Source organism: Macrobrachium rosenbergii, chromosome 37 (assembly GCF_040412425.1).
Source record: "Macrobrachium rosenbergii isolate ZJJX-2024 chromosome 37, ASM4041242v1, whole genome shotgun sequence".
NCBI lineage: Eukaryota > Metazoa > Arthropoda > Malacostraca > Decapoda > Palaemonidae > Macrobrachium > Macrobrachium rosenbergii.
This window is the reverse complement of record NC_089777.1, coordinates 34,953,026-34,977,920: the sequence shown is the minus strand read 5'-3', so window position 1 is coordinate 34,977,920 and position 24,895 is coordinate 34,953,026. Positions and strand designations below refer to the sequence as shown.

Genomic DNA, 24,895 nt, shown 5'->3' with positions numbered 1-24,895 from the left:
CTGATGGGATTTTGCTTTCTTAGTCAATGGCAGGCAGAGCATGCATTGTACAAGAAACTTCATTTATGAAAACATACGTTGGTATTCTTGTAGGAAAAAACTAACATTCTGAAAACTCATGTCTAGTTTATATATATATATATATATATATATATATATATATATATATATATATATATATATATATATATATATATATATATATATATATATATATTTTATATATATATATACATATATATACATATATAAAAAAATATATATATATATATATATATATATATATTATATATTATATGTATATTAGATATTATATGTATATTAATATATAATTAATATATGTAATTTATATATAATATATAAAATATATATATATATATATATATATATATATATATATATATATATATATATATATATATGATTGTAATCACTTTTGTGTGGGATTCATTTATCACACAACACCACAACTAAAAATAAGAGACGATTTCCAAGCCACTGACAACAGCTTGGAAATAATATCAAAACCAGTCAGAACCTACTCCCCATCTCATATTTTTCACCTGTGGTAATGTGTGATATAGATATATATGTCGCCGATCTTTAGCTAAAAGCTTGCGATATTATGTTGTCGTAGAGCTGGAGGAAGGAATGAAACAAGGAGGTGACCAAGTGCTCTATGTACGGTCATACTCAAAAGTGTTTGCTCAACTCCCTGTTTCATTCCTTCCTCCAGCTCTACAACAATTTATGTCTATATGTATATATATATATATATATATATATATATATATATATATATATATATATATATATATATATATATATATATATATATATATATATATACATATCCAAAAAAATGACGTGGCCATGGGTTCGAGTCTTTCACCAATTCTAGCCAATATCTTTATGGAATGGTTTGAAAAGGAAGAGGTGGGCAAAGTAAATAAAGGGAACTTAAATATCGTAAAATGGGTAAGATACATGGATGACATCTTGATTATTCACAAGGGAGAAAGGGAAGATCTACACAAGTTACTAGAAAACATAAATAAACTAAATGAACACATCAAGTTCACAATAGAAGAAGAGAAGGATGGAGAAATTCCTAGTTAAGAGGGAAGGGGAAAATTTAAAATTCAAGGTATATAGGAAGAAGACACACAGCAATTCATACATACATAGGTTCTCCAGTCATAGGAAAGAAATAGAAATAGGAGTAATGACAGGGTCAGCCATCAGGGCTTATAGGATTTGCAGTCCCGAAGAGCTGGATTACCTGAGGGAGAGTTTTAGGAGATTAGGCTACCCTAAGTATTGGTGGGAGTGGGCACACATCAAGGCAAGGAAAAACTATTTTGGGGAGAGGGAAAGGATAGAAAAGGAACATTTGGTAGGGAAGAAAATTATTACAGTCCCGGACAACAACTCTATTGCACCCATCAACAGAAAGGTAGATAATTTCAAATTGATAGGCAGCTACAAAAACACCATTAGAAATAAAATAGTTAGAAACAAAAAGTCAGTAGAGGGGGAAGAGATTAGAGGGGGTTATATATGGCAGCATGTCTAGAATGTGAAGAAGGGTACTATGGCAAAACTGGCAATTCATGTAAAGAGCAAAGCAAACAACATCTGCAGAACATAAGGCATTATAATCAGACGTCGGCAGTTGCCAAGCATTGTTGGGAAAATAATCATAAAATAGACTGGGAAAATATGAGTTTTCTGTACAGGAACACCAACAAAACGGCCAGACTGGTTGTAGAGAATGCCTTCATAACATAAGCCAACAACATAATGGCAGGGAACACCAGAAACGGCTTTGAAGACAGCATATCTAGAAAAATATTATACTCCACGGTAGCAAGGAAACGAAGGAAAAACATAGGAGAACGCACGGAAAACGGACACCTGGAAGAAGAAGGGGTCAGAGAAAGGCTGATCACGAAGGGGTGGGGGTCACACAGGAGGAGCTAGGCGATTATAGGATTAAAAGTACCCAGCACACAGATATAAATACAGCTGGACTACGCGTCTGCTCACTGCACGGATACTTGATAATGTGGACTGTTTGTCCAAGAAAGCTTGTAACTTTTTCTGAATAAATAATCCATCAGATACCATCCAGTTTGAATGAGGTCCTTCAAGTAATTCTACTAATGCACAGAACAATTGTGTATGCGATAAAGTTTTATATATATATATATATATATATATATATATATATATATATATATATATATATATATATATATATATATATATATATATATATATATAAAATATATATATATATATATATATATATATATATATATATATATATAAAAATATATATATATATATATAATATATATATATATATATATATATATATATATATATATATATATATATATATATATAAATATATATATATATATATATATATATATATATATATATATATATATGTATATGTGTGTGTGTGCATATACATTATTTATATGTATATTTTTATCTATATATTTATTCATATATGTATATATACATATATACATGTATGTATGTATCTGGGTGCATTTGCCTAAGTACTAATTCCACATAAATGTGTTTGAATAACCATCAGACATTCATAGACCTCCAGTTACCATCTTCTAAAATCAAGAATCAAAACGTCTGTATTACCTTACAGGGCTTGGCGTGTTTTGCAGCAGCTTTGGGCACCCTCTCTGCAGCATCAGTGAATGGATGGACTGCATTAACCATACCATCTATTGAAGCAGACCCTGATCTTGTAGTTGGTACAGCAGAAGTGGCCTGGATTGGTGAGCTGTTATAAAGAAAACCCATTTTCTTTGCTTACAATTACTTACACACATGAACAAGAAGAGTAAAGACAAGAATAAAAAAAAATAAACTGCTGTGGTAGCTTAACCTACGCTTGAATGGCAGAAATTACAATTAAAGATATGATAAAGGATAAAAGATATTTATCTAACTCTCGAAAACACTGTTGTAGCTGACAATTAAGCTGGCCTTCTTATACCAACATTGGCTCTCGTCTGGGAATAATACAAATTTCATTTACGCTGACCAACTGGTCGTTGGAACTTAACCATTCCGGTAATCTAGTTTTGGATTTTTAGAATAAATTTGCAACATTGCAACACACAAAAGAGCCGTGTCTTGTTGGTAAGAAACCATAATCCTTCTTTTATACGTTTTTTACATTCACGTTCTAATGAAATGCTGACACATGCCACTAGTACAGTAAGTGTTTCTTCAGTAAAAGACAAACATTAGCAAATTATGAAAATGCAAATCCAATCATAACCTACATAAGATAATGTTTAAACAGTGGATAAATATTTGTTGGGTTATCAAATATGAAAAATGTTAAAGTACCCTGCGAAATAAATATGATAATGAAAATGCTTAGTAAGGCAGTTATTCATGAATTAGTATTTCCTACAGATCATTTCATCTTATCTACAGACATGAATGTCCACAAGATAGATACAAAACATTTCAGCAGCAGTGTTTGCGGAGGCCAACAAAACTGCCAAACAATACATACTAAAACATCATTCGCTAGTTACGTCTATTAGGCTACCACTTACCCAGAAACATTCTCTCTCCTATCAAATTTTTTCTTTATCTCTGCATTATAATTAATATTTTTTCTCTGCTTCTTTCTTGCCATCTTTTTACTGAATATGAATTTGTTACACTGGTGAAAGTATCTGAATCTTTCATTTTGTGTTAGTGTTTCAAAAAAATTACGTATAGCCATAATTTGTCTAAAAACTGGCATTTGGTTGTCATCACCCATATCGCTCACCTTCACTAGGGATGTTGGCCCAATCACAGTTCTTCGTCGGACTGGTCGGTACCGTTCTCGGCCAGCACTCAGCAGGGCCCGCGTTCGGGTCTCCGGCCGGCCAATGAAGAATTAGAGGAATTTATTTCTGGTGACAGAAATTCATTTCTCGGTATAATGTGGGTTGGATTCCACAATAAGCTGTAGGTCCCGTTGCTAGGTAACCAATTGGTTCTTAGCCACGCAAAATAAGTCTAATCCTTCGGGCCAGCCCTAGAAGAGCTGTTAATCAGCTCAGTGGTCTGGTTAAACTAAGGTATACTTAACTTTTTTTGGCCCAATCACGCAATATAACTAAATATAACAGATCTATGAATGTTTACATATAGAGGATGTAGTAGCGGTAGTTTGTGGTTGCTACCTCAATAACGTAAGTGAAGTGAAAATTTTGCTCATGTGCTGCTATAAATGCTAGTTTTTTTTTATAAGGGGTGGCTTGCAGATTATAGAACACCACAGCAAACACCGTTGCTGAAATGTTTTGTTTCTATCTTGTGGACAGTCATGTCTGCTGATAAGATACGATAACCTATAGGAAATACTAATTCATAAATACTACCTACTAAGCAGTTCTTCGCTGGGTGAGCGGGTTTCGTTCTCAGCTACCACTCTGTTGGTCGCGAGTTCGAATCTCTGACCGGCCAGCGAAGAACAAGAGGAATTTGTTTCTGGTGATAGAAATTCATTTCTCGCTATAAAGTGGTTCAGATTCCACAATAAGCTGTAGGTCCCATTGCTAAGTAACCAATTGGTTCTTAGCCACGTAAAAGTAAATCTAATCCTTCGGGCCAGCCCTAGGAGAGCTGTTAATCAGCTCAGTGGTCTGGTTAAACTAAGATATACTTAACTTTACCTACTAAGCACTTTTATTCTCATATTTATTTCGCATATTTCCCTAACTGCACATTTTACACTCAAACCCAGTATCTTCAACAACAAATACTTTACGATCACTTACTTAACGATATTAGAATATGGAGACTTTACTCTAAGCTCAAAAAAAAAAAAAAAAAGCTGCTTCCCACTCCTACTTCCTGTTCCCATGTGCCCTTAAGGTGCGACATCTGTTGGGTCTTCCACTAATTACTTGTTCAATTGCTTCAGAGTTCCATAGCGGATTCGTGTTCACTCTCTGGATGGCTAAGGGAACCGACTTTTGTGCACAATAGTACACTGCGCGTCTCCTATAACAGTCCGTCTTCTGTATCTTATATTCTTTAAGATTCAACTCAAAACCCCTTACTTTCAACAAGTATTGTTGCGAATATAATGCTGAATAAATTGATACTCTTCTGCAGAACTAAGCTGTTACTGTCAAAACTAATAACCATGAGCCAGGAAAGCATATTCGTCTGAAAACTGCCAAAATATTCCCTCTAAAAAGAAAATTTCTGAATAACTTCTCATATCCTTAAGAGCTCTAAAATGCATAAAACGCAGGAAGTCACCTTTCTATCCCTCACCAGGTAGCATCATTTCATTAGCCTGCGTGGCAGTATGTATCTTTACTGGGAGATTAATGGATTGGCTTGGACGGAGGACTTTGCTCATGGTTACGGCTCCCATTTTGTCAGCAGGATGGTTAACCATTACTTTTGCCCCAAATGCAAAAATTATATTGCTTGGCAGATTTATCTGTGGTGCTGCAGTTGCTTTTATATATTCTACAGGACCAGTAAGTACATCATTCAAGCACTGGCGGTATATCTAACTTTTAACTTTAAAAATCAACCCATCTTCTATAAAAAGTAGTGAGCATGTGAAATAAAACCTTACCAACTAAAACCTTTTGGCCCCATTTGAAAATTTTTTGAGAGTTAAAGAAGTCAATTTATTCGTCAAATGATTTCACAAAGAATAGCATATGTACGCCAATTCCTAAAAAAAATTTCAACTCTTCACAGATGATTCATCATGAACTATAAACTCTTTCTTTAGGTGTACTGGAGTGAAGTAACTGAAGCTCGTCTGCGAGGAACTTTGGTGCTTCTATCATCAATATTCGTTTCAATAGGCACAGTTGTGTCTTATTTAGCTGGGGCATTTTTCTCATGGCGTATTTCCTGCTACATTTGCTTAGCTCCCACAATTCTGATGCTTGCTGTATTGTGGGCAGTACCTGAATCTCCTTACTGGTATCTCTTAAAGGGAAGGGAAGAAGATTGCAAGGCTTCTATCAGGTGGCTACGAGGGACAGACTACGACTCTGCGGCAGATATTGCCGAAATGAAGGTCAAACTCAATTCTGTGGGCAAAAAGGTCGAGTATCGAGAGCTGTGGAGACCACGCACGAGAAAGCCACTCTTAATCACCCTATTCCTGGATACCTTGCAACAAATATGTGGTGGTACTATCCTCATCGCGTTTGCTGGGACGATCTTCATTTCTGCTGGTGTGGAAGATCACCGCATGGCTACTATCATCACCGGTTTGGTTCAAGTCGTCTTTACAACTGTGTGTGCCCTTACAGCTGATCGCCTCGGGCGTCGCCCTCTCATTATTTGTTCAGCATTCATCACAAGCATAGCAACAGTATTCCTCGGCCTTTGTTACTTCGTAAATGACGTTTTGGAAATCAACTGGCCACCTTGGGCACCTATTGTCTCTATGCTGGTTGCTGTTGCTGGCTACTGCCTTGGATGTTATAACTTGCCTTGGCTTCTGTCAGCTGAACTTTTCAACACAACGATGAGATCAACTATGAGTGCAGTTAACATACTCTTTGTCCGGTTATTATCTTTTGCAGTCTTACAGGTAAGATTGTTGCATTCTTTCTGCATTCTGTATCTCTGTTTTTTCTTGATATTTGATTTTTTTCTACACTGGGCCCTTCAACATTACTGAAATGATTCAAAATTGAGAGAGTGTTTCCATAGTAGTCTGATTTCTAGTAAGTAAACCATTTCCATATAATTTCTGCTGTATATTCCATTAGCATTTCTTTAATATACATTCTATATCCGATCATGGTCAATTTTAGAACCATTATCTACACTATTTTGAAGCAAATTTTAAAGAACGGTAAATGCTACTTCTCCCGTTCATGAAGTGGCGTCAGAAGTCAGGAAGTCCCTTTCAGATTGCACCTATTTAGAAGCCTTCTATAACTCATCACAATTTCCTTTTACATACTAAGTGTTGATATGGTTTAAATAACTCCACTCATTTCTTTTAGACTTTAAGGGGACTAATATTTTGACCAAAAAGAATTATCCAGAAAAAATGTAATGCATTATTAATTATCCATGTACAGAAACTCAGGTAATTAACTGCAACCATTTTCTTTCAGCAATACTCTTATCACGTGAGCACCATTAGCATCTATAAAAGTGACTCTGTGCTCTCATTAAATTTATAATTAAAAGTGTATCCATACTGTATTAAATAATGTTAATGTAAAAAAGGGTCCAGACAGCTTGGCCCAATCCTTGAAACATTGGTTCCAGTCTTGAATCTCCAATCAATGTACCTTCATTGTTACGAAAGGGCCTGTGCTGATAAAGACTGGCCATGGGCTGGTTGACAATACGCATAAACGTCTAATTTATAAACTGCAGAGTACGTTTGTTGGGAAATTGGAGACAAACGAATTACTTGTGTGTGTGTGTGTGTGTGTGTGTGTGTGTGTGTGTGTGTGTGTGTGTGTGTGTGTGTGTGTGTGTGTGTGTGTGCCTGACAAACCCACACCAACTTTCAAGTAACCTAGATTTTGTATCACTTCTGACCAGATCTACCCCTTTTTTGAGGAGGCCTTTGGCGCGCACTCAGTCTTCTTCACATGTGGAGGTGTAAGTCTACTCTGCAGTTTCGTCACTTGCTTTGTCATCCCAGAGACCAAGGGAAAGACTCTGGAGCAAATTCAAGAATATTTCGAATCACCGAAGAAACCAAAGCGCAACATGGTTCAACCCATAGGAGACGTTCCTAATACCGTTAAGGCTTGAATAAAACAGATTTTTTTGTGAATAGTCTGATCATAGATGTATTAAAATGTATAGAGGGATACACAAATTAATATGTTTATATTTAACATTGCATTTACATACACACACACACATACAAGATGTGTTGAAAAAACATCCAATCTTTATTCATAAAAAAATATTCTTGAAGAAACCAAAGCGCAACATGGTTCAACCCATAGGAGACGTTCCTAATACCGTTAAGGCTTGAATGAAACAGATTTGTTTTTTGTGAATAGTCTGATCATAGATGTATTAAAATGTATAGAGGGATACACAAATTAATATGTTTATATTTAACATTGCATTTACATACACACACACACATACAAGATGTGTTAAAAAAACATCCAATCTTTATTCATAAAAAAATATTCTTATTCAGATACAACAATCTCATTAATCTCCTTCAAAGTAGTCCACTTGGGCTGCCACAGACCTCTTCCAACGGTTCTATAACTATCACAAACAGCGCTGGAACACCTCTTTTGAGATGGCGTACGGCTGGTCCCTCCCCTTCTGCATGATGTCTTCTCTGGACTGAAATCTGGTTCCTTTCAGGGGCATTTTCAGCTTGGGGAAAAGCCAGAAGTCACACGGAGCCATGTCGGGAGAGTAGGGAGCCTGATGAAGCACAAGTATGTTGTGTTTGGCCAGGACACTCTGCATCAAATTTGAAGAATGGGAGGGTGCGTTATCGTGATGGAGCTGCCAATTGCCTGCTGCCCACAGCTCCAGCCATTCACGCCTCACAGTGTCATGAGGGCAATGCAGAACCCCTTGGTAGTACTCCTTGGCGATGGTTGTGCCGTGTGGTGTGTATCCATGATGAACCACGCCACTAGAGTCAAAAAAGACAGTCAGCATGACTTACATGATGTTGGATGCTTCCATTGTGATGACTGCAACTAGTCTTTGGGTCGTACCCATAAACCCAGCGCTCATTGCCAGTGATCACTGTGTTGAGGAAGTTGGCATCACTGTTCACAACCTGCAGCATGACCTGTGTGATCCAAACTGAGTTGCTTCTGCTCGATCGTTAGCAGCTTTGACACGAACTTCGTTGAGATTCTCCTGAAGCCCAAATCCTCAGTCAAAATGGAATGAACGGATCCAATACTAATGCTCACCTCGTCTGCAAGTACTCCGATTGTGATTCGACGATCCTGCATTACCAGGGTCCTCACTTGGTCAATGACGACCTCATTTCTGGATGTTGAGGGTCTACCAGAACATGCTTCACTCTCCACTGATGTGCAGCCATCTTTGAAGCAGCTGCACCACTCCTTTATCTGTGTGGTGCCCATTGCTTCATCCCCTGTTGAATCTTGTGGATTGTTTCCACTTGGGAATCGCCAAGCTTTACACAAAATTTAATGCAGTGGCATTGTACAAGTTTTTCTGTCATTTTGTCAAAAAGGAAAAGTCGATGGCGCTCATTTACACTTCCTCACTCATTGGCTGTCTGCCAGCGACTGACAGCTTCTGTAGGTAGGAAAGAATTCAAGCAAGTGCATTAGGATTGCCTACATATGTGCACCAAACCACGCCTCCCTAGCTTTATTTGTTTATCAGCTGAAGCCACTGGGAAAGTTCAGAATGAAACGGCAGAGTGCTTCATTTGTTTATGCACAAAAAATTAAGTTCGGATATTTTTTAACATACCTCGTGTGTATGTGTATATATACACACAAAAAATAAGCTACAAATTATTTGGTACCTAAGTGACTTCAACACACGACAGTACCCATTAACGACTTCTAGTCGACATTCTAGAACAGTAAGCAGTCTGGAGCGTCAACTGTAAGTCATTGATTGGTTCTGTCAGGTGTTCGATTCACTTGGGTTCCAAATCATTTATCACTTAATTCCCTTTTGGAAATATTCCCGAAGTAGCGCGAATTGGATATTAAATGACATTTGTGCTTAATGTTTGTATATAAAACATCGTGAGGATGTGATAAAAATTCATTCATATATACATACATACAGTTTATTTATACATACATACATACATATACAGTGTATATATATATATATATATATATATATATATATATATATATATATATATATATATATATATATATACAGTATATACAGTATGTACATATAGTATATATATGGTGTATACTTTATATATATATATATATATATATATATATATATATATATATATATATATATATATATATATATATATATATATATATATATTATATATATATATATATATGTACATTATATACATATATATACAATGTATATATATATATATATATATATATATATATATATATATATATATATATATATATATATTCACATACATTCACATTATATAATTGGACAAATTCATATGAAAACGAAGGCAAAGCAAGATAAGCGTTATCGTTTCTACGCCTTTCCAAACAACAGTCAACATTGTTTGGAAAGTATTGTAATAAAATACTTTCCAAACAATGTTGACTATTGTTTGGAAAGTAGCAAAAATGATAACGATTACCTTGCTTTGCCTTTGTTTTTATATGATTTTGTATAATTATATATATATACACATTCATATATACATATATACAAACACACACACACACACACACACACATATATATATATATATATATATATATATATATATATATATATATATATATATAGATATAGATATACAGAAAAATTCATATAAAAACTAAAACCAAACCCACTTTCCAAACAACAGTCAACATTGTTTGAAAGGGGATACATTGTTGTTTAATTATTTTCAGTTCTCTTGTGAATAACTAATCAGTTACACACTTTTCTATTTATATATAAGTATGAAACTTATTTTAAATAACATCTGAATTTGGTGCTATAGGTGGAAGTCATTTTGAAATTTAAAAACCGATTTTTAATAAACTAAAGCTAGCCTCCAAAATATTGGCCTTATACTCGTTGCTCAAAATAAGGGAATATTTAAAAAAAAAAATACTAGAGGGCTGCTTTTATTCTTCACTGAAAGTGTTAGTGAAAATTATTCAGTTTTATTTTTCTACAGTAATATACAGTATTTCAACCTTTGTGATATCATTTTTACGGTATCTGCACCTAAAATTATGCACAAACAACAATATAACCGTCAATTTCAAGAGCAAGCGCTTAGTTTAAATAAAATTCCTATATTCTGTAACTCCCTTGGAATACAAAGCCTAATTTCTTCAGGGGGGATCCTACTGAAGGAGAACAATTGCTGTAAAGGAGTAATTCCATGGGATTTATCCAAGAGTTACCCATTCCCCATTTCAAGTGTTCTTGGTTATGTGAACATTGCATCATACGTATGCATTGTTTGTTTATAACTTGCCAGTCGCCATTTCCATGCATTCACCAAATCATGTGTTGATCCCATAAGCTTACCCACTGTAGATTCTAATATCCCTAACACCTTCTCAAACTTATGGGAGGCCGTTAGGTAATGGCCGAGACTAGCCCAGAAAATCTTAATCATACCTGGAGATGCCCACTCCAACAATAGGGATAACAAGGCACCTGACATTGCCTACAACGAGTTCGGATATGCCCTATAATCCGGATTTATCTGGTGATATGGAATGCCACAATAGCATTCCCTATAATATTAAAGAAACCAAAAGCAGAACGTTGCAACAATGGAAATAAATAAATCCAGACCTGGGGGATGCAGAGCGAAGCTAAACATGAACACCTGCACTCAACAGGAACACACAGCACAAGAAAACATAATCATTACAGATCTTAAGTACATAATCACCACAAGCAACCCAGTTCTCATCAACACAGTCTACAACTCAGTAATTGTGTAAACTTTAAAAATATTCCGGGATGCAGATAAAGGACAACCATCACTCAATAGTTATAGTTTTGGGAAACACTGAAATGGACTTTGTGATTGCCATTTTCATCAAAAATTTTGACATCCAATATACTATCACAGACGGCACTAACGTACAATTCAAGTCTTCCCATAGAGTTTTCAATTATAACAATTATATAAATTTTATTGTTGACCTCAATAGCCCATAACCCCACCAATGCACCCAACTCCTAGCCGGATCTGGATCAAAGCAACTGTATAACAGCAGCAGAAGATGCAAACTGCATACGCCCAGCTCAGATTTCCACACACCCACATAAGAACAGAATACAGAATTAGGCCTTAGGCCAAGCTCTGAGACCTAAGAGGTCATTCATTGCTGGAAGGAAAATTGACAGTAAGAGGGTTTTAAAGGTGTAACAGGAGGAAAACCTCGCAGTTGCACTATGAAACAATTATTAAGAGAGGGTGGAAAATAATATGGAAGAATATGAGAACAAAGGTACAGGAAAAGGAATGACAGAGGTTGCAGCTTGGGGCCGAATGGATGCTGCAAAGACCATTAAGTAATGCCTACAGTGCAGCTCACGAGGTTCACTGATGGCACTAACCCCCTATGGGACCACAAGCACAAAGCACCAGAGGAACACCTCATATTTTAGTAAACGATTCAACCACCACATCCCATCAGCAAACTAAGCAGTTTCGGGCATCATCCCTACCATACTTGACCTCCACCTACAACCAATTATCATACAGAGCTACTTAATCGAACAAAGTTGATCCAACAGATACACGGACACACCGAGTGATTTAGAGGCCACAAGTATAAGCCCTTAACTAACCCACACTCTCAACACTGGTAAAAAACTACCAGATTCTCGAAAGTTCCAAACAGTCCACAAAAGAATCTTTCATCAAACAATACAAGCCGACGCGACACGTTAAGACTAACTAGCCCAAACCACACAATATACTACAATAAAATGGAAGACAATCACACTTAATCAGACAATACACAGGCACTGGGGCAAGGAGGGGATACCACATAAATAATGACAGGAAGAAACATGAAAATCATTCAAATACTGTAACATGACAGTCTGCAATTCACAAGAAAAGACCCTAAATATTCTGTAACCAATTATGTGATCAACTGATTTACTTTTTCATCTTTAACAATGTTTTGTTACATGCAAAACGTGCCAAGATAAATTTATTAAATCCTAGCACAACCCTTGAGGCAAATGTAATATATAGCTATAAAACTGAAAGCATTAATAAGCCTCCTATTAAAAGCGTTAAAATTCCAAGATATAAGGGTCTTATCTGTGCCACAGTAATGACTCAGAATTACAGTTAAATCCCATTTTCCTAAATTAAAAAATAGGACACTAGTCGAGCAGCAAATATAGGTGCAGAAGACTTTAAACGTAAACAGAATTAAACCTGCAAGGACTCGTACCAGATGTACCTCCAAGGACCAACTGACCAAATTTAACCTTTAAGGACCAGAGAACTCACTGAAACTAATGTGGCCTAGCGGATCAAAGTTAACCTATGTGGACCAACACACCAATTAAACCTAGAAGATATAGCAAACCCACACTAAGTTTAATCAACATGTATTATGGACTGCCCTACACCAAGAGCCCGAGCCAGCAAAAGGCTGGCTTATTTTAAAACAACAAGCACCACCAACATGGATCAACAGTCTAAATGTAATTTACAAGAAACAAAATTTACAAGGAACAATGGATCATTTTTAACCTATCAGGGCCAAAGGATCAAAATATTTGAATCGTGTGAAACATGAGAACTTGGAACTAGACGATGCACTGTGACTTAAAACTAAATCTTAGCTAATATGTGAGTGTTCAACCCTGATTAAATAAACAGAAGGTAAACGTCAGAAGGATATAAAAGTTAAACTGATTCTTGTGCAGAAATGGTTTGATATCTGGATACGATGTGGAGAAAGAATTCACGTGCAAAAATATACATATACAAAAAAAAAGGATACTGACGAATAAAGTACCTATCAGTGGACAAACATTCACTGTTGGGAATACTACCAATATTCTTCTCACATTATTCCATGTTATCTGTACGTGTGGGCCGTTTTAACCACCAAACTGGACTTGAAATGAAAAATACAACTTAGTAAGTTGCAAAATATACTAAACTAGCTGACCAACCAGGAAAACTCTGAATGACAACTGATAAACTTCGGGCCAGCCCTAGGAGAGCTGTTAATCAGCTCAGTGGTCTGGTTAAACTAAGATATACTTTTTTTTTCCTCCCTCTCTCCTCCCTAACAACCCCTCTCTCTCTCTCTCTCTCTCTCTCTCTCTCTCTCTCTCTCTCTCTCTCTCTCTCTCTCTCTCTCTCCTGTTAAGATCTTTGCTTCAGTTACACTGTCCAGCATTTTTGACACTTTATATTTCACCCTTTCTCTCCACCCCATTCCTATCGTGGCTGAGCTTGGACTTAAGGGGCATCGGGACTGTCACTATTCATCTCAGTGGCCTTGAAAACTATGGATTAGACACTAACATCTGTCATTTTTTACATTTTATTTTTCACCCCTTTTCCTATCGTGGCTGAGCTTGGACTTAAGGGGCATCGGGAGTGTCACTATTCATCTCAGCAACCTCGAAAACTATGGATTACACACTAATATGTGTTTTTTCGGTTATTTTTACATCACCCCTTTCCCACCCCCACCCCCTACAGTGCCAGTGATGTAAGATACCCCCACAGTATTCTTTTCCAGATAGTAAGTCATATGTATACTGAAATGAGGTATGATAAACCCATAGGGTTTATTTAGTTACTAAGTCTGCAGGCAGAACCAGCATTGTTTCAGGGTACCTTGTACAAGGTTGTACATTAGGCAAAATAAAATGAGTAAGTCACCCACCTAGTAACTGAAGTTTTACGGTTTACAAATAATGAGGTTTAAAAATTAAAATTGAATTTCAAAACTATTTTGCTGAAATTAACATTAAGTAATGGAAGTTAAAGGGACTAAACTAAATATGAAACCAACCTTTAAAAGCAGTAGAGGAGGAGCTGATCACAAGCATTTAAGTTTGGCCAGTGACCTGTCCCTTGCCTTTGCTATTCGTTAGCGACCTACAAGCTTTATATGGTCAGTTGAAAACAATGGTAGATGGACCTGCTCCCTGGACAACGGCATAATCAACACTGAAAAAAAAATAAAAACAAATGCCACTGCATTCCAGGTAACATGAGAGCAAAGTAACTTTTAACCATATTGAATGACGTTGGATAAGTATTTCATGTTAGAATACAAACTTGAGAAATTGAAATATATCATAATTAGCTACTTACAGTGCCATCAGACTCAAGATTTTGGGCTCCTTTATTGACCATTAAAGCATAAAGAAAATAGAGTGAAATGGGATATAAATTGAAAAAATAATTAATCATAGCCAAATGACTTCAAAACAAGGAACACCTTGGATTTCGGGTAACACTGTAAAAAATCTGAGTCCACAGAAAATCAAATGAACCCGCAGAAATTTAAATCTAAATACCTTCCAAAAAAGATACAGCGAATAATACAGTCTCAGGCATTTTTATGCATCATCGTCTTATGGTTTCTAGTGATGTTTTGTCACATAAATGCTGAGCTTCGAATGATCAATTATTATTTGCCCTTAACACCCTCCCTCCCACCCCCCATTACATACATAACATCGAATAAATTTCTTGGAAATTAAATCATTATCCCATCTAACTAGTCAAACAAATATCATGAATGAACACCAAAATATCGAACACCCGCATTAACTAACAAAATATGTATAAAAAATCGAATGAAAGTGAAGTTGTCACATGAAAAAAACTTCCTTCGTGATATTCAGAGATAACTTTTGGCCAAGAGTCAGCAGGTTTCATTGTCTGATTAAACAGCTCAGGCTCAGTGAGGTGGCAACTTTGAGAAGGTTGAACTGAATTGAATATAGAATTTAGGCCAAAGGCCAAGCACTGGGACCTATGAGGTCATTCAGTGGTGAAACTGAAATTGACAGTAAAAGGTTTGAAAGGTTTAACAGCAGGAAAACCACGCAGTTGCACTATGAATCAACTGTTAGGAGAGGGTGGAAAGTAAGATGGAAGAAAGAGAATACGAATGGAGGTACAGTAAAAGGAACGACATGGGTTGCAGACCGGGGCCGAAGGCACGCTGCAAAGAATAAGTAATGCCTACAGTGGACCGCAAGAGGTGCCCTGACGGCACTACCCCCATACGGGATGAGGGGAGGTTGGTTTCGAGTCCTGACGTCCAAAATGAATCAATGAGCCAACGGCTCAAAATACCCGGGAACCCAGGGAAAAATCACGAACAAAGTTAATACTATTAGGTAATCCTTGACTGTGCTCCTCGTGTGGCACATTAACAACAGTTATATACATTAGTCTGTGAGGCTTTTCTTTTTAAAGGGCAGGAGGTGGTTGGGGGATGAGCAGGATACGACAGACGAAGGTTTACTTAAGTCGTTCTTGAGCAGGAAGTTGGATCTTGAGTGATTTAAAGGACCACTTCACTAATCTCACAAAGTCCTACGAGGACCAGACCCATCTGCACGATAATGGTGATCACTTTGCATAAGAGTAATGTTGTTGTTTTTTATACTATAGCGAATCATCTTGTACAACTCAAATGGGTGTGCTCATAAAACAACGTCGTATCTAAATGTCCTAATTCTAGTCTCAGTGGTGCCAATACTTCCAAAAAATAACCTTTTCAGTTTTCATATATTCTTCAATTATTGTTTCCTTATTACAAAACAGTTTATACACTATATATATATATATATATATATATATATATATATATATATATATATATATATATATATATATATATATATATATATATATATATTGTTACGTGTGAGGTCTTGGTTGATCATGTATTATTCAATTTACGTAATTTTTACGGCCCTGCAAACCAAGATTACACGTAACCTGCCACTTGAAGCCAAAAGTTAACCTCAAAGACAGACGTTAATTAGCCAAAGGTCGCCAGTTAAGGGTTATTAACCTTAACAAAGAATATTTGAGATGAATTTGATTTTAAACGCAACGGTTCTTCCAAACATTCGGACGCGAGGCATTCAAAGCATCGAGATTTAACCTGATTTTGCTTACCCTAAATCCTAGGTATTTTACTGGAATAACGGGGTTGAAGCTAACAATATAATAATTAGGCTTAATCTAGACTTCGTAAACACATGTACACTAAGTGGTGGCTGAAGGAAGAAAACAAAGAAAAAATGTGAAATACAGAAAAGAACTAGTCAATCGACGAAGCTTCAACAAGAATCGGACTTACCGTGAATGTTGAGTCGCTGCGCAAACGAGGGACCTCAGGAGTCGTATTCTGGCAGTCTTCCCAATTCACTAATTAAGTTAGACGTAGGAGGAAAAGTAATAAAGAACAAAGAATATCGTTCGGGCACGCACGCAGCGTCACCCTGGTTCAGCGACCGCTGGAATCTCTCTGACCAGACCTCGCCGTTCCCGCCAGGTGAGGGCTTATACCGCCCCGGGCAATCCGACCTTGACAAAGGCATCGTCGAATGCATAGAATAAAGCTTAAGGGCCACCATAACTAGGGGTCATTGAGCGTAAACCCTCTCTGAGGCTTAGGTCCCTAATGCCCTAGCATATTTTGTTTACAAACTTTCCAGCGTATGCGGCGCCATTTGTCTACTGCGGTGATTGTTATTTTTAAATTGCCTAGCCTACCGGCGGGGCAGAGATGTTCTCTGTCGAGGTGAATCGGACTAATATTCCTACACCTAAATACATCGAGGGCGAACAGCAGTAATATTTATAAAAATATATATATATATATGTATGTATGTATATGTATATGTATATATATATATATACAGTATATATATATATATATATATATATATATATATATATATATATATATATATATATATATATATATATATATATATATATATATATATATATATATATATATATATATATATATATATATATATATATATATACCCTTTTGTAACAAAGCTTAAGAAACAGGATGGGATCAGATGATCTCTCCAATGATGCATTCTGATGAGAGAAGAGAATAATGGGAGCCACTGCAGAGACCCAATCATCAAAATTCAATTGAGGAACATACGTGTATGCATGCCAGTGAGCGAATGCACCCATGCATGTTTGTGATGTGGACTTCTACTAGGACAGAACAGCTTCTGCTCTCAAGAAATTTTATACACAGAAAAGCTTTCAACTTCTCTTTCTCCCTCGCTCTCAAGCCCTTTGTTGGCCGAGTTGGTTGAGCTTCAGACCGTCATTCGATGGGCCGGAGTTCGATTCCCACCGCCGGCTGATGAAGAGTTAGAGGAATTTATTTCTGGTGATAGAAATTCATTTCTCGCTATAATGTGGTTCGGATTCCACAATAAGCTGTAGGTCCCGTTGCTAAGTAACCAATTGGTTCTTAGCCACGTAAAATAAGTCTAATCCTTCGGGCCAGCCCTAGGAGAGCTGTTAATCAGCTCAGTGGTCTGGTAAAACTAAGCTATACTTACTTTTTTCTCCCTCGCTCTCTCAATAAAGAGGCCGGGAGAGCTTGGAAAGGATATGACAAAAAGGAAATGTATCTGAACGATGCATCAGAAGGAAGCGATTGCACTGTAAAGCTGAGAACGTTTGTGCAAAGGAATGTTAGGATGTAGTGACGAAAGGTGGAATGTTAATGAACTAAAAGGCACCAGGTGTTGAAGGAATTCAGAGAGATGGTGGGGTGTGGTGGTGTGAATGCCGTGGAGAGGAAGGGCAAAGTCCTAAAGGAATGAATGCAGTAAACAGACCTTCCTTTATAAGGCGGGGAGGGAAAGGTGACGGAGACTCTTACACTTATGGTCGGGTTTTGATTAAGATAGTAAGATAAACCTAAAAAAGGAGGCTGGTAAGAGAAAAACTTCTCAAGAAGATAAATGAAGAATATATGTCGTGTACAGTTACCTACATTAAAAGCAATGCAGCTCGTCGCCTCTTCTTCTTTTCTCCATATGAATGTATTCTATTGTTAATTAACACCACTACGAATATTGATATGACGACGCGCGCGTGCACACAACACACATATGTATACATACATACTATACATACATGTATATATATATACATGTATATATATACATACATTATATATATATACATGTATATATATACACACACATATATATACATACATACATATATACTCGTATATATAATATTAAAAGTTAAAGTCCTCCTGGGCCTCTGTAGGCTCATAAGGCAGGCGCTGATCTCCTACTTCTTAGGTAGACAGCCAGTGGGGGACAGGTCACAGTGCTTATGACACGTGGCCAGTGTGTCGCTAGGCCCACTGTTTAATTGCCCAGCCCGAGGGCTGGTACCTATTCTCCTACTGAACCTCTCGGTTTTTTCGGACCGCTAGGTTGACGGGCTGCCGGGATTTTTGCAGTGGCGCAATCCGAGCCATCAGTGAGCGGCGAGATTTGAACCCCGGCCCTCTCGACTGGTAGCCGAGAATCATACCACTACAACACCACGGCGGCGTATACACACACACACACACATATATATATATATATATGTATATGTGTATATACATGTATATATATAACATAATATATATATATATATATGCATAAATATAACATAAGATATATCATGTATATAACATATAATATATATGCATATATATAACATAACATATATAATGTATATAACATATAATATATATATATATATATATATATATATATATATATATATATATATATATATATATATATATATATATATATATATATATATATATATATATATATATATATCAAAAACAGATAACTTGAGAGAGCAAGAGAGGGAGAAATTAATTCATGAAGCCTGCTAACTGTATCAAGATAGATACGGAGTTCAACTTCTTAACCAAAAGCCGAGTTCTAATACCCCACCCCTAAACAATAGACTTGGAACGTGACAAAATCAAGGTTATCGCTGAGCAAGACAGTGCACTGGGAGCAATATTTAGTGTTACAATAAGTGTCCGGAGGCAGTGTTTTCCTGCGGCTAAACAGTCTCTCTCTCTCTCTCTCTCTCTCTCTCTCTCTCTCTCTCTCTCTCTCTCAGATATTAGATTGTAAAAATACCAAATCTTAAAAGGTAATTTGTATATTTCCTAAGGTACGACCTACGCTTTCATAGGGAAGCGTAGACTAGTTTTCCCGTCGGGACAAATAAATGACAACCAAACGTATTATACCGAACTCGTTGGCAAAATATTACTTTTTCATTTTTATTTTAGCGACCATGTCTTCATTTTCTTTTAACGACTCTTCTCTGTCTGAGAATTTCAGCGAGAGCCGAGCCCCGAGAGGTATATTGCTTCAGCTCCCGAACCCCGTGTCATTTCTTACTTTCCTTTCTGGGGTTTCCCTGGAGTTGATCAAACAACGCACCACTTCAAGTGATAAACGTTATTTGAGTTGCATCTACAAACGAGATGAAGCAGGGAATGGAAGGATATGAAAATAAATAAATACCTCTTCCATTCTTGTTTATATTTAGTAGCGGATCCGAGAGGTTTTCTAGGTCAGCCAGATCGTGCCCGGAGCTAACCCCGTCCACACTCTGGGCACTTCCGGGCGATTGCAAAAGGTGCAATCTAATTCTTGCGCACCTGTGTTATATAAATGCACTTAAAATCAGAACAGAATATAGGATTTAGGCCAAAGGCCAAGCGCTGGGACCTAAGAGGTCATTCAGCGCTGAAATAAATTGACAGTAAAAAGGTTTGAAAACCTGCCAGTTGCACTATGAATCAATTGCTAGGAGAGGGTGGAAAGTAAGATGGGAGGTGCAGTAATAGGAATGAAAGGGGTTGCAGCTAGGGGCCGAAGGGTCGTAGCAAGGAACCTTAACCCTTTGATTACGGCTGGATCGTTTACATTTCGTAAAACGATCCTAAATCCGGGTGATCGTAAGATATCTTGGGTCGACCGCCGGTAGATCGAGAGGGAGTGGGTTGCCAGTAATTTCCAGCCCAAGAGATTTCGTATTGTTGACGGCGGTGGTAGTGGCTAATATTATGTCAAGATGTAATATGAATGAAAATTGAAAGGAAGTAGATTTTTATTTATTTTCTTTTTTTTAATTTTACAATAACGATTTTATGGGACTGGTTGTTGAAGAGTTGAGCCGTTATCAAAGATTTCTTGTTGATACAACTGGAGATGCGGTACCAAAATATTTGCGAAAGTTTGCTCAGATTACTGTGGAGAAAATTATACGGTTCCAATGTAATTATGATCGTGCCACATATAACTTTAAAGATAACAATGTGGGATTATGTGTCGCTCCTTGTTTCTGGCAATATATACCACGTTATGCAGGCTACATGCAAATTACTGAAATTCTATCATAAAAGTTTTGTTCAGATTACTATGTTCATCTTGTAAGAAAAATTTTATTCAAGTTATGCCATAGACAGCTTCTTACAATGATCTGTCTTGTGTGTTTATATATTTTCTGATTTTTTTTTTATCTTCAACAAAAAGAATTTTGTAAAAAGTTGAAATTCATCTTTATTATCATTTTCTTTATCATGCAGAGAGAGAGAGAGAGAGAGAGAGAGAGAGAGAGAGAGAGAGAGAGAGAGAGAGAGAATTACTATTTTGTGATTAATGTTCCTTTTCTTTCCACTGAATACGGGATATCATAAAAAATAATATTCGTCGCATGTCATGTAAATCTGATAAATAAGGTATTGATGAGTTATGAAATTATAGAAGAATACTAATAACAATATAACAACAATTACCATACGGATCAATGAACACAGAAAAGGTGAGGGAAAAGAAATATGATCTACAAAATCTTACAACTTGAGAATATCTTAAATTCCACGTAAGAAGGTAAGTGGAAACCGGGTCTTTGAACAAGTACTTTCGTAGTTTATTTTACATTTTCAAGTTCATATTTCACACACTTTCTTACGTGGATTTTATGATATTCTCAAGCATGCGTTCATATGTGCTACATTGGAGATTATATAAATATATATATATATATATATATATATATATATATATATATATATATATATATATATATATATATATATATATATATATATATATTATAATAATCCCCAAGCATCCCAGACATCAAATGCTTCATTTAAAGCTTGAAAATACAACAGTGCATTTTGGGCACTGCCTGACAAGGAAGGGCGAAAGGAATATAGGCCCCTCCCTTAATCTTTTAATCACTTTATATCCCTTTCAATTTTCTCTTCTTGAACATATGACTGTGGGAGACTTTGCTTTCAGAATCCTAAGCCTGGATTAAGAGAGGACAACTGGCAGGAACACCTGGGACTGCATCACAGGTGAACCAACCCCAATCTACCTGTGGGTAACCTCCTGACCCCTGACCGACAAGAGAGAGACACACTGCTGGACACGAGAGAGACACATCTCCTTCAGAGAGCCATGCCCTACCACATGGTCCTATCTTGTAGGGACCTTTAGTCTTCTTACCAGTGAAGCCCAGCCTTCCTCCGCTGCCATTTCTCGCTGAAGCCACCTCTTCTACAAGGTAAAGTGATCTGTTGCAAAGGTTCTTCTCGTCAGTCACACTGTTTTAACTAAACTACCTATTTCCATTTCTAAGTGCCAGTATTTCCATATCAATCTTGCCTTGTTAGGGCAGCGTTACGTAAATGCTTGTGTTTAAATAATTACCTAAAATCGTGTGTTCAAGGCTTCTTGACACTCTGTGCTCTCCTTGTCCTATGTATATTTTACTGTCTCCTTACTGGCCTTTAATTTATGAACGTCTCTCTTTACAGAGGGTTTGTTAGCCATGGAAATCTCTTTTGACTGTGCCTTGTGTCAGCATCGTCACACCGACGGATATACTTTCAAGTTTTCCCAGTTATAATTAACCTCTCAGGCCCAAAACCTAGCGCTCAGAATATAAGCGATAAATGTAATGAATAAACTGATTTACCTCGATATCACACTAAGTAAACAGAGAAGTGGAGGTCGCCTTTTAAAAACCAGTCAATGACCTTAAATTGAATTTATTTCCAAACTGAGCAATCGAGAAATTACTATGAAAAGGCTGACTGAGCAACAAGCAAGGCACATGCAATGTGCAATAACAGCGAGGCAATGCATAGCAAATAACGGAATCTGAAAGGGCTACAGCCCTGAAATAGTTTGACACAGGAATTTACTGCTGTTGACACTGGTTGAATGATTCTGGGTAGTTACTCAACATGTTTGCAAAGGGGGAACTGTGTCCAGCCCCCTGAACCACTGAATATCGAAAGACTCTTGCACGTACCAAGGTGGCAGTTGTACGTCTAAGGCTATTTGGTTCACAAGGGCAGGGGCAGACCACTCGAAGAGCCAGATAACAGGATTCTGGAAGAGAATTCCAGGTGAGCATTCAAATCAAATGACTTTCTCTCTCATGAAATTACTTACGCATGACAGAGGAATTTATCAGATTTAATTGGCACATGATAACACTAATCGTGGGAATGCTCTAATTATTATCACTAAACTAATTTAATTTGAGCTTGGGACAAGTCATGAGGAACAAATGTGCGTGCTAGGCTGTGGGAATTAAAGGGGCTTTGTTTTAGGAGAAAGAAAAGTTGGAAATACTGAAAATGGAGAGAAATTCATGAGAAGAGAAAGATTACTGGCGGTAAATTGCTACTTCAGATGTACCTTATTGCATCTGTGCATGGAGCTCGCCTACAAAAGATGAATTTCGGTCGCAGAAGTCTTACCTTGCCAGTGTGAATAGCAACAGGACTGCACTGACGATTTGTGCACTTGGTCCCTTGGGTAGAGTGTGTCCAGGCAGGGCGCGATGCGTCTCCCATTCGGTTTTGAGCGTGGGGTCCCAGTACATCGGTCTATCTGAAACGCAATTTCAGCCAGCAGAAAGGTTGAATGGAAATAGGTCTTATGGCTAAGACTACTAGGGTCAGCATAACAGTCCAATTTCGGTCCTAGCTAACCCTTCTGTCCCTAACAGCTTTCTCCCCCACAAAAATCATACAATGCTGGGGCTAAGAGGTTGGCATGGTTCCCCCCAAAATCAGGCGATATGGGGGTAGGCCTACATAAGTTCAACCACCCCCCCTCTAGTGAAGTCTCATCCAGCCACCATTAAATTTGATTTCATAGTTGACTGGCTGAAGGGACGAATTTTCTAAATACTTGAAAGCTTCCCCCTTTAAGAAGGTTCACTCCCTTTCATGCGTGAAGGTCTTGGCTAAGCAAGTTATTCGTCCCAACTAGTCAGTTTCCACAAATGAGCTGTACTTTTGCACTGCAACTAGCTAAAAGGACCTACCTAACTTACTACAGTAGAGCCTAATGCCTATGCAAAGGTAAATACAGACTTTTACTGGCTGTCTCTGACAACAGGGAACTCTACTCCTAGGCAACGGGTACATGGTAAATGTGTCTTGTTGACATGGTCTACTATCCTATGGCCCTGGTACTAAATTAAATAACACTGACCTAACTGAATGCAATTAATTACGGGTTACGCAATTCTTCACGGAATAACAAATGCGATAATTTTGGACATGAGCAACCTGAAGGGTTAATTATGGTAAGCAGTCAGGGGTGTACCAGCTTGAGTATTGGATAGTTGTATCAAGGTTATTAACCGGGTTAGTACTACAAGATGCCTAGGGTGTTAGATGTTAGTCTACTTGGGCAGAGGTCACGCAGGCTACTTTCTCTGGGTAGGAGCCAGGGTCACTCCAAGATGGAAACGGCAATGTGCCAATGGGACAAGAGTGCCAAGGAGAGCTAGTGGCTCCTATTGGTTAATTGGATCTCCACCCCTTCTTATTCTTCATGTTCCTCCAAGGTCTGGCTAACGCCATTCCAAGAGGTGACACATCCATTGGACGAGGGCACCAACTCTGGGAAACGGCCAAATTCTGTAAATCAGAGCAGGATCAGAGGTAGCCCTAGGAGCTACAGGAAGGCTCCCTACTTCAGCTGCTGCGACAACCGTCCTAAGGAGTGAACCAGCGTCTGCGTCCTGGCCGGACAGTTCCCAGTTGACCTGAGAAGGTGTAGCGTTAAGGTCTGCCAGTGGTTCATCTTCAGCAGATGAAGG

General features: G+C 37.3%; 2 protein-coding genes across 4 annotated transcripts in view; one reads left to right on the top strand and one right to left on the bottom strand.

The window, feature by feature from the left end:
- LOC136825485 (uncharacterized) overlaps positions 1 to 24,630 on the bottom strand; it is a 246,438-nt gene extending 221,808 nt beyond the window's left edge. For 2 of the 3 annotated variants that reach the window (XM_067082019.1, XM_067082018.1), the window contains exons 1-3: positions 23,541 to 24,630; positions 23,087 to 23,166; positions 2,674 to 2,818 (exon numbers count right to left, since the gene is read on the bottom strand). In XM_067082019.1, the coding sequence (XP_066938120.1) occupies positions 2,674 to 2,818; positions 23,087 to 23,166; positions 23,541 to 23,636 (321 nt within the window). In that variant the 5' untranslated portion in view covers positions 23,637 to 24,630. Of the gene's footprint in view, positions 1 to 2,673; positions 2,819 to 14,714; positions 14,873 to 23,086; positions 23,167 to 23,540 lie in introns of all 3 variants that reach the window. The other variant, XR_010849355.1, reaches the window with a different exon arrangement.
- LOC136825088 (facilitated trehalose transporter Tret1-like) lies at positions 5,385 to 8,675 on the top strand. The gene is made up of 4 exons (XM_067081132.1): positions 5,385 to 5,543; positions 5,807 to 6,622; positions 7,158 to 7,197; positions 8,392 to 8,675. Exons 1-4 carry the CDS (start codon positions 5,388 to 5,390, stop codon positions 8,673 to 8,675), a joined length of 1,296 nt encoding a protein of 431 aa, XP_066937233.1. The 5' UTR covers positions 5,385 to 5,387.
- Positions 24,631 to 24,895: the final 265 nt, after the last annotated feature.

Bases quoted from the DNA above. Each gene is read 5' to 3' on its own strand.
- LOC136825088 (XM_067081132.1), top strand. From the start codon at position 5,388: ATGGATTGGCTTGGACGGAGGACTTTGCTCATGGTTACGGCTCCCATT. The intron at 5,544-5,806 runs GTAAGTACATCA...CTCTTTCTTTAG, and splicing joins TTATATATTCTACAGGACCA to GTGTACTGGAGTGAAGTAAC. The intron at 6,623-7,157 runs GTAAGATTGTTG...ATTTTCTTTCAG, and splicing joins TATCTTTTGCAGTCTTACAG to CAATACTCTTATCACGTGAG.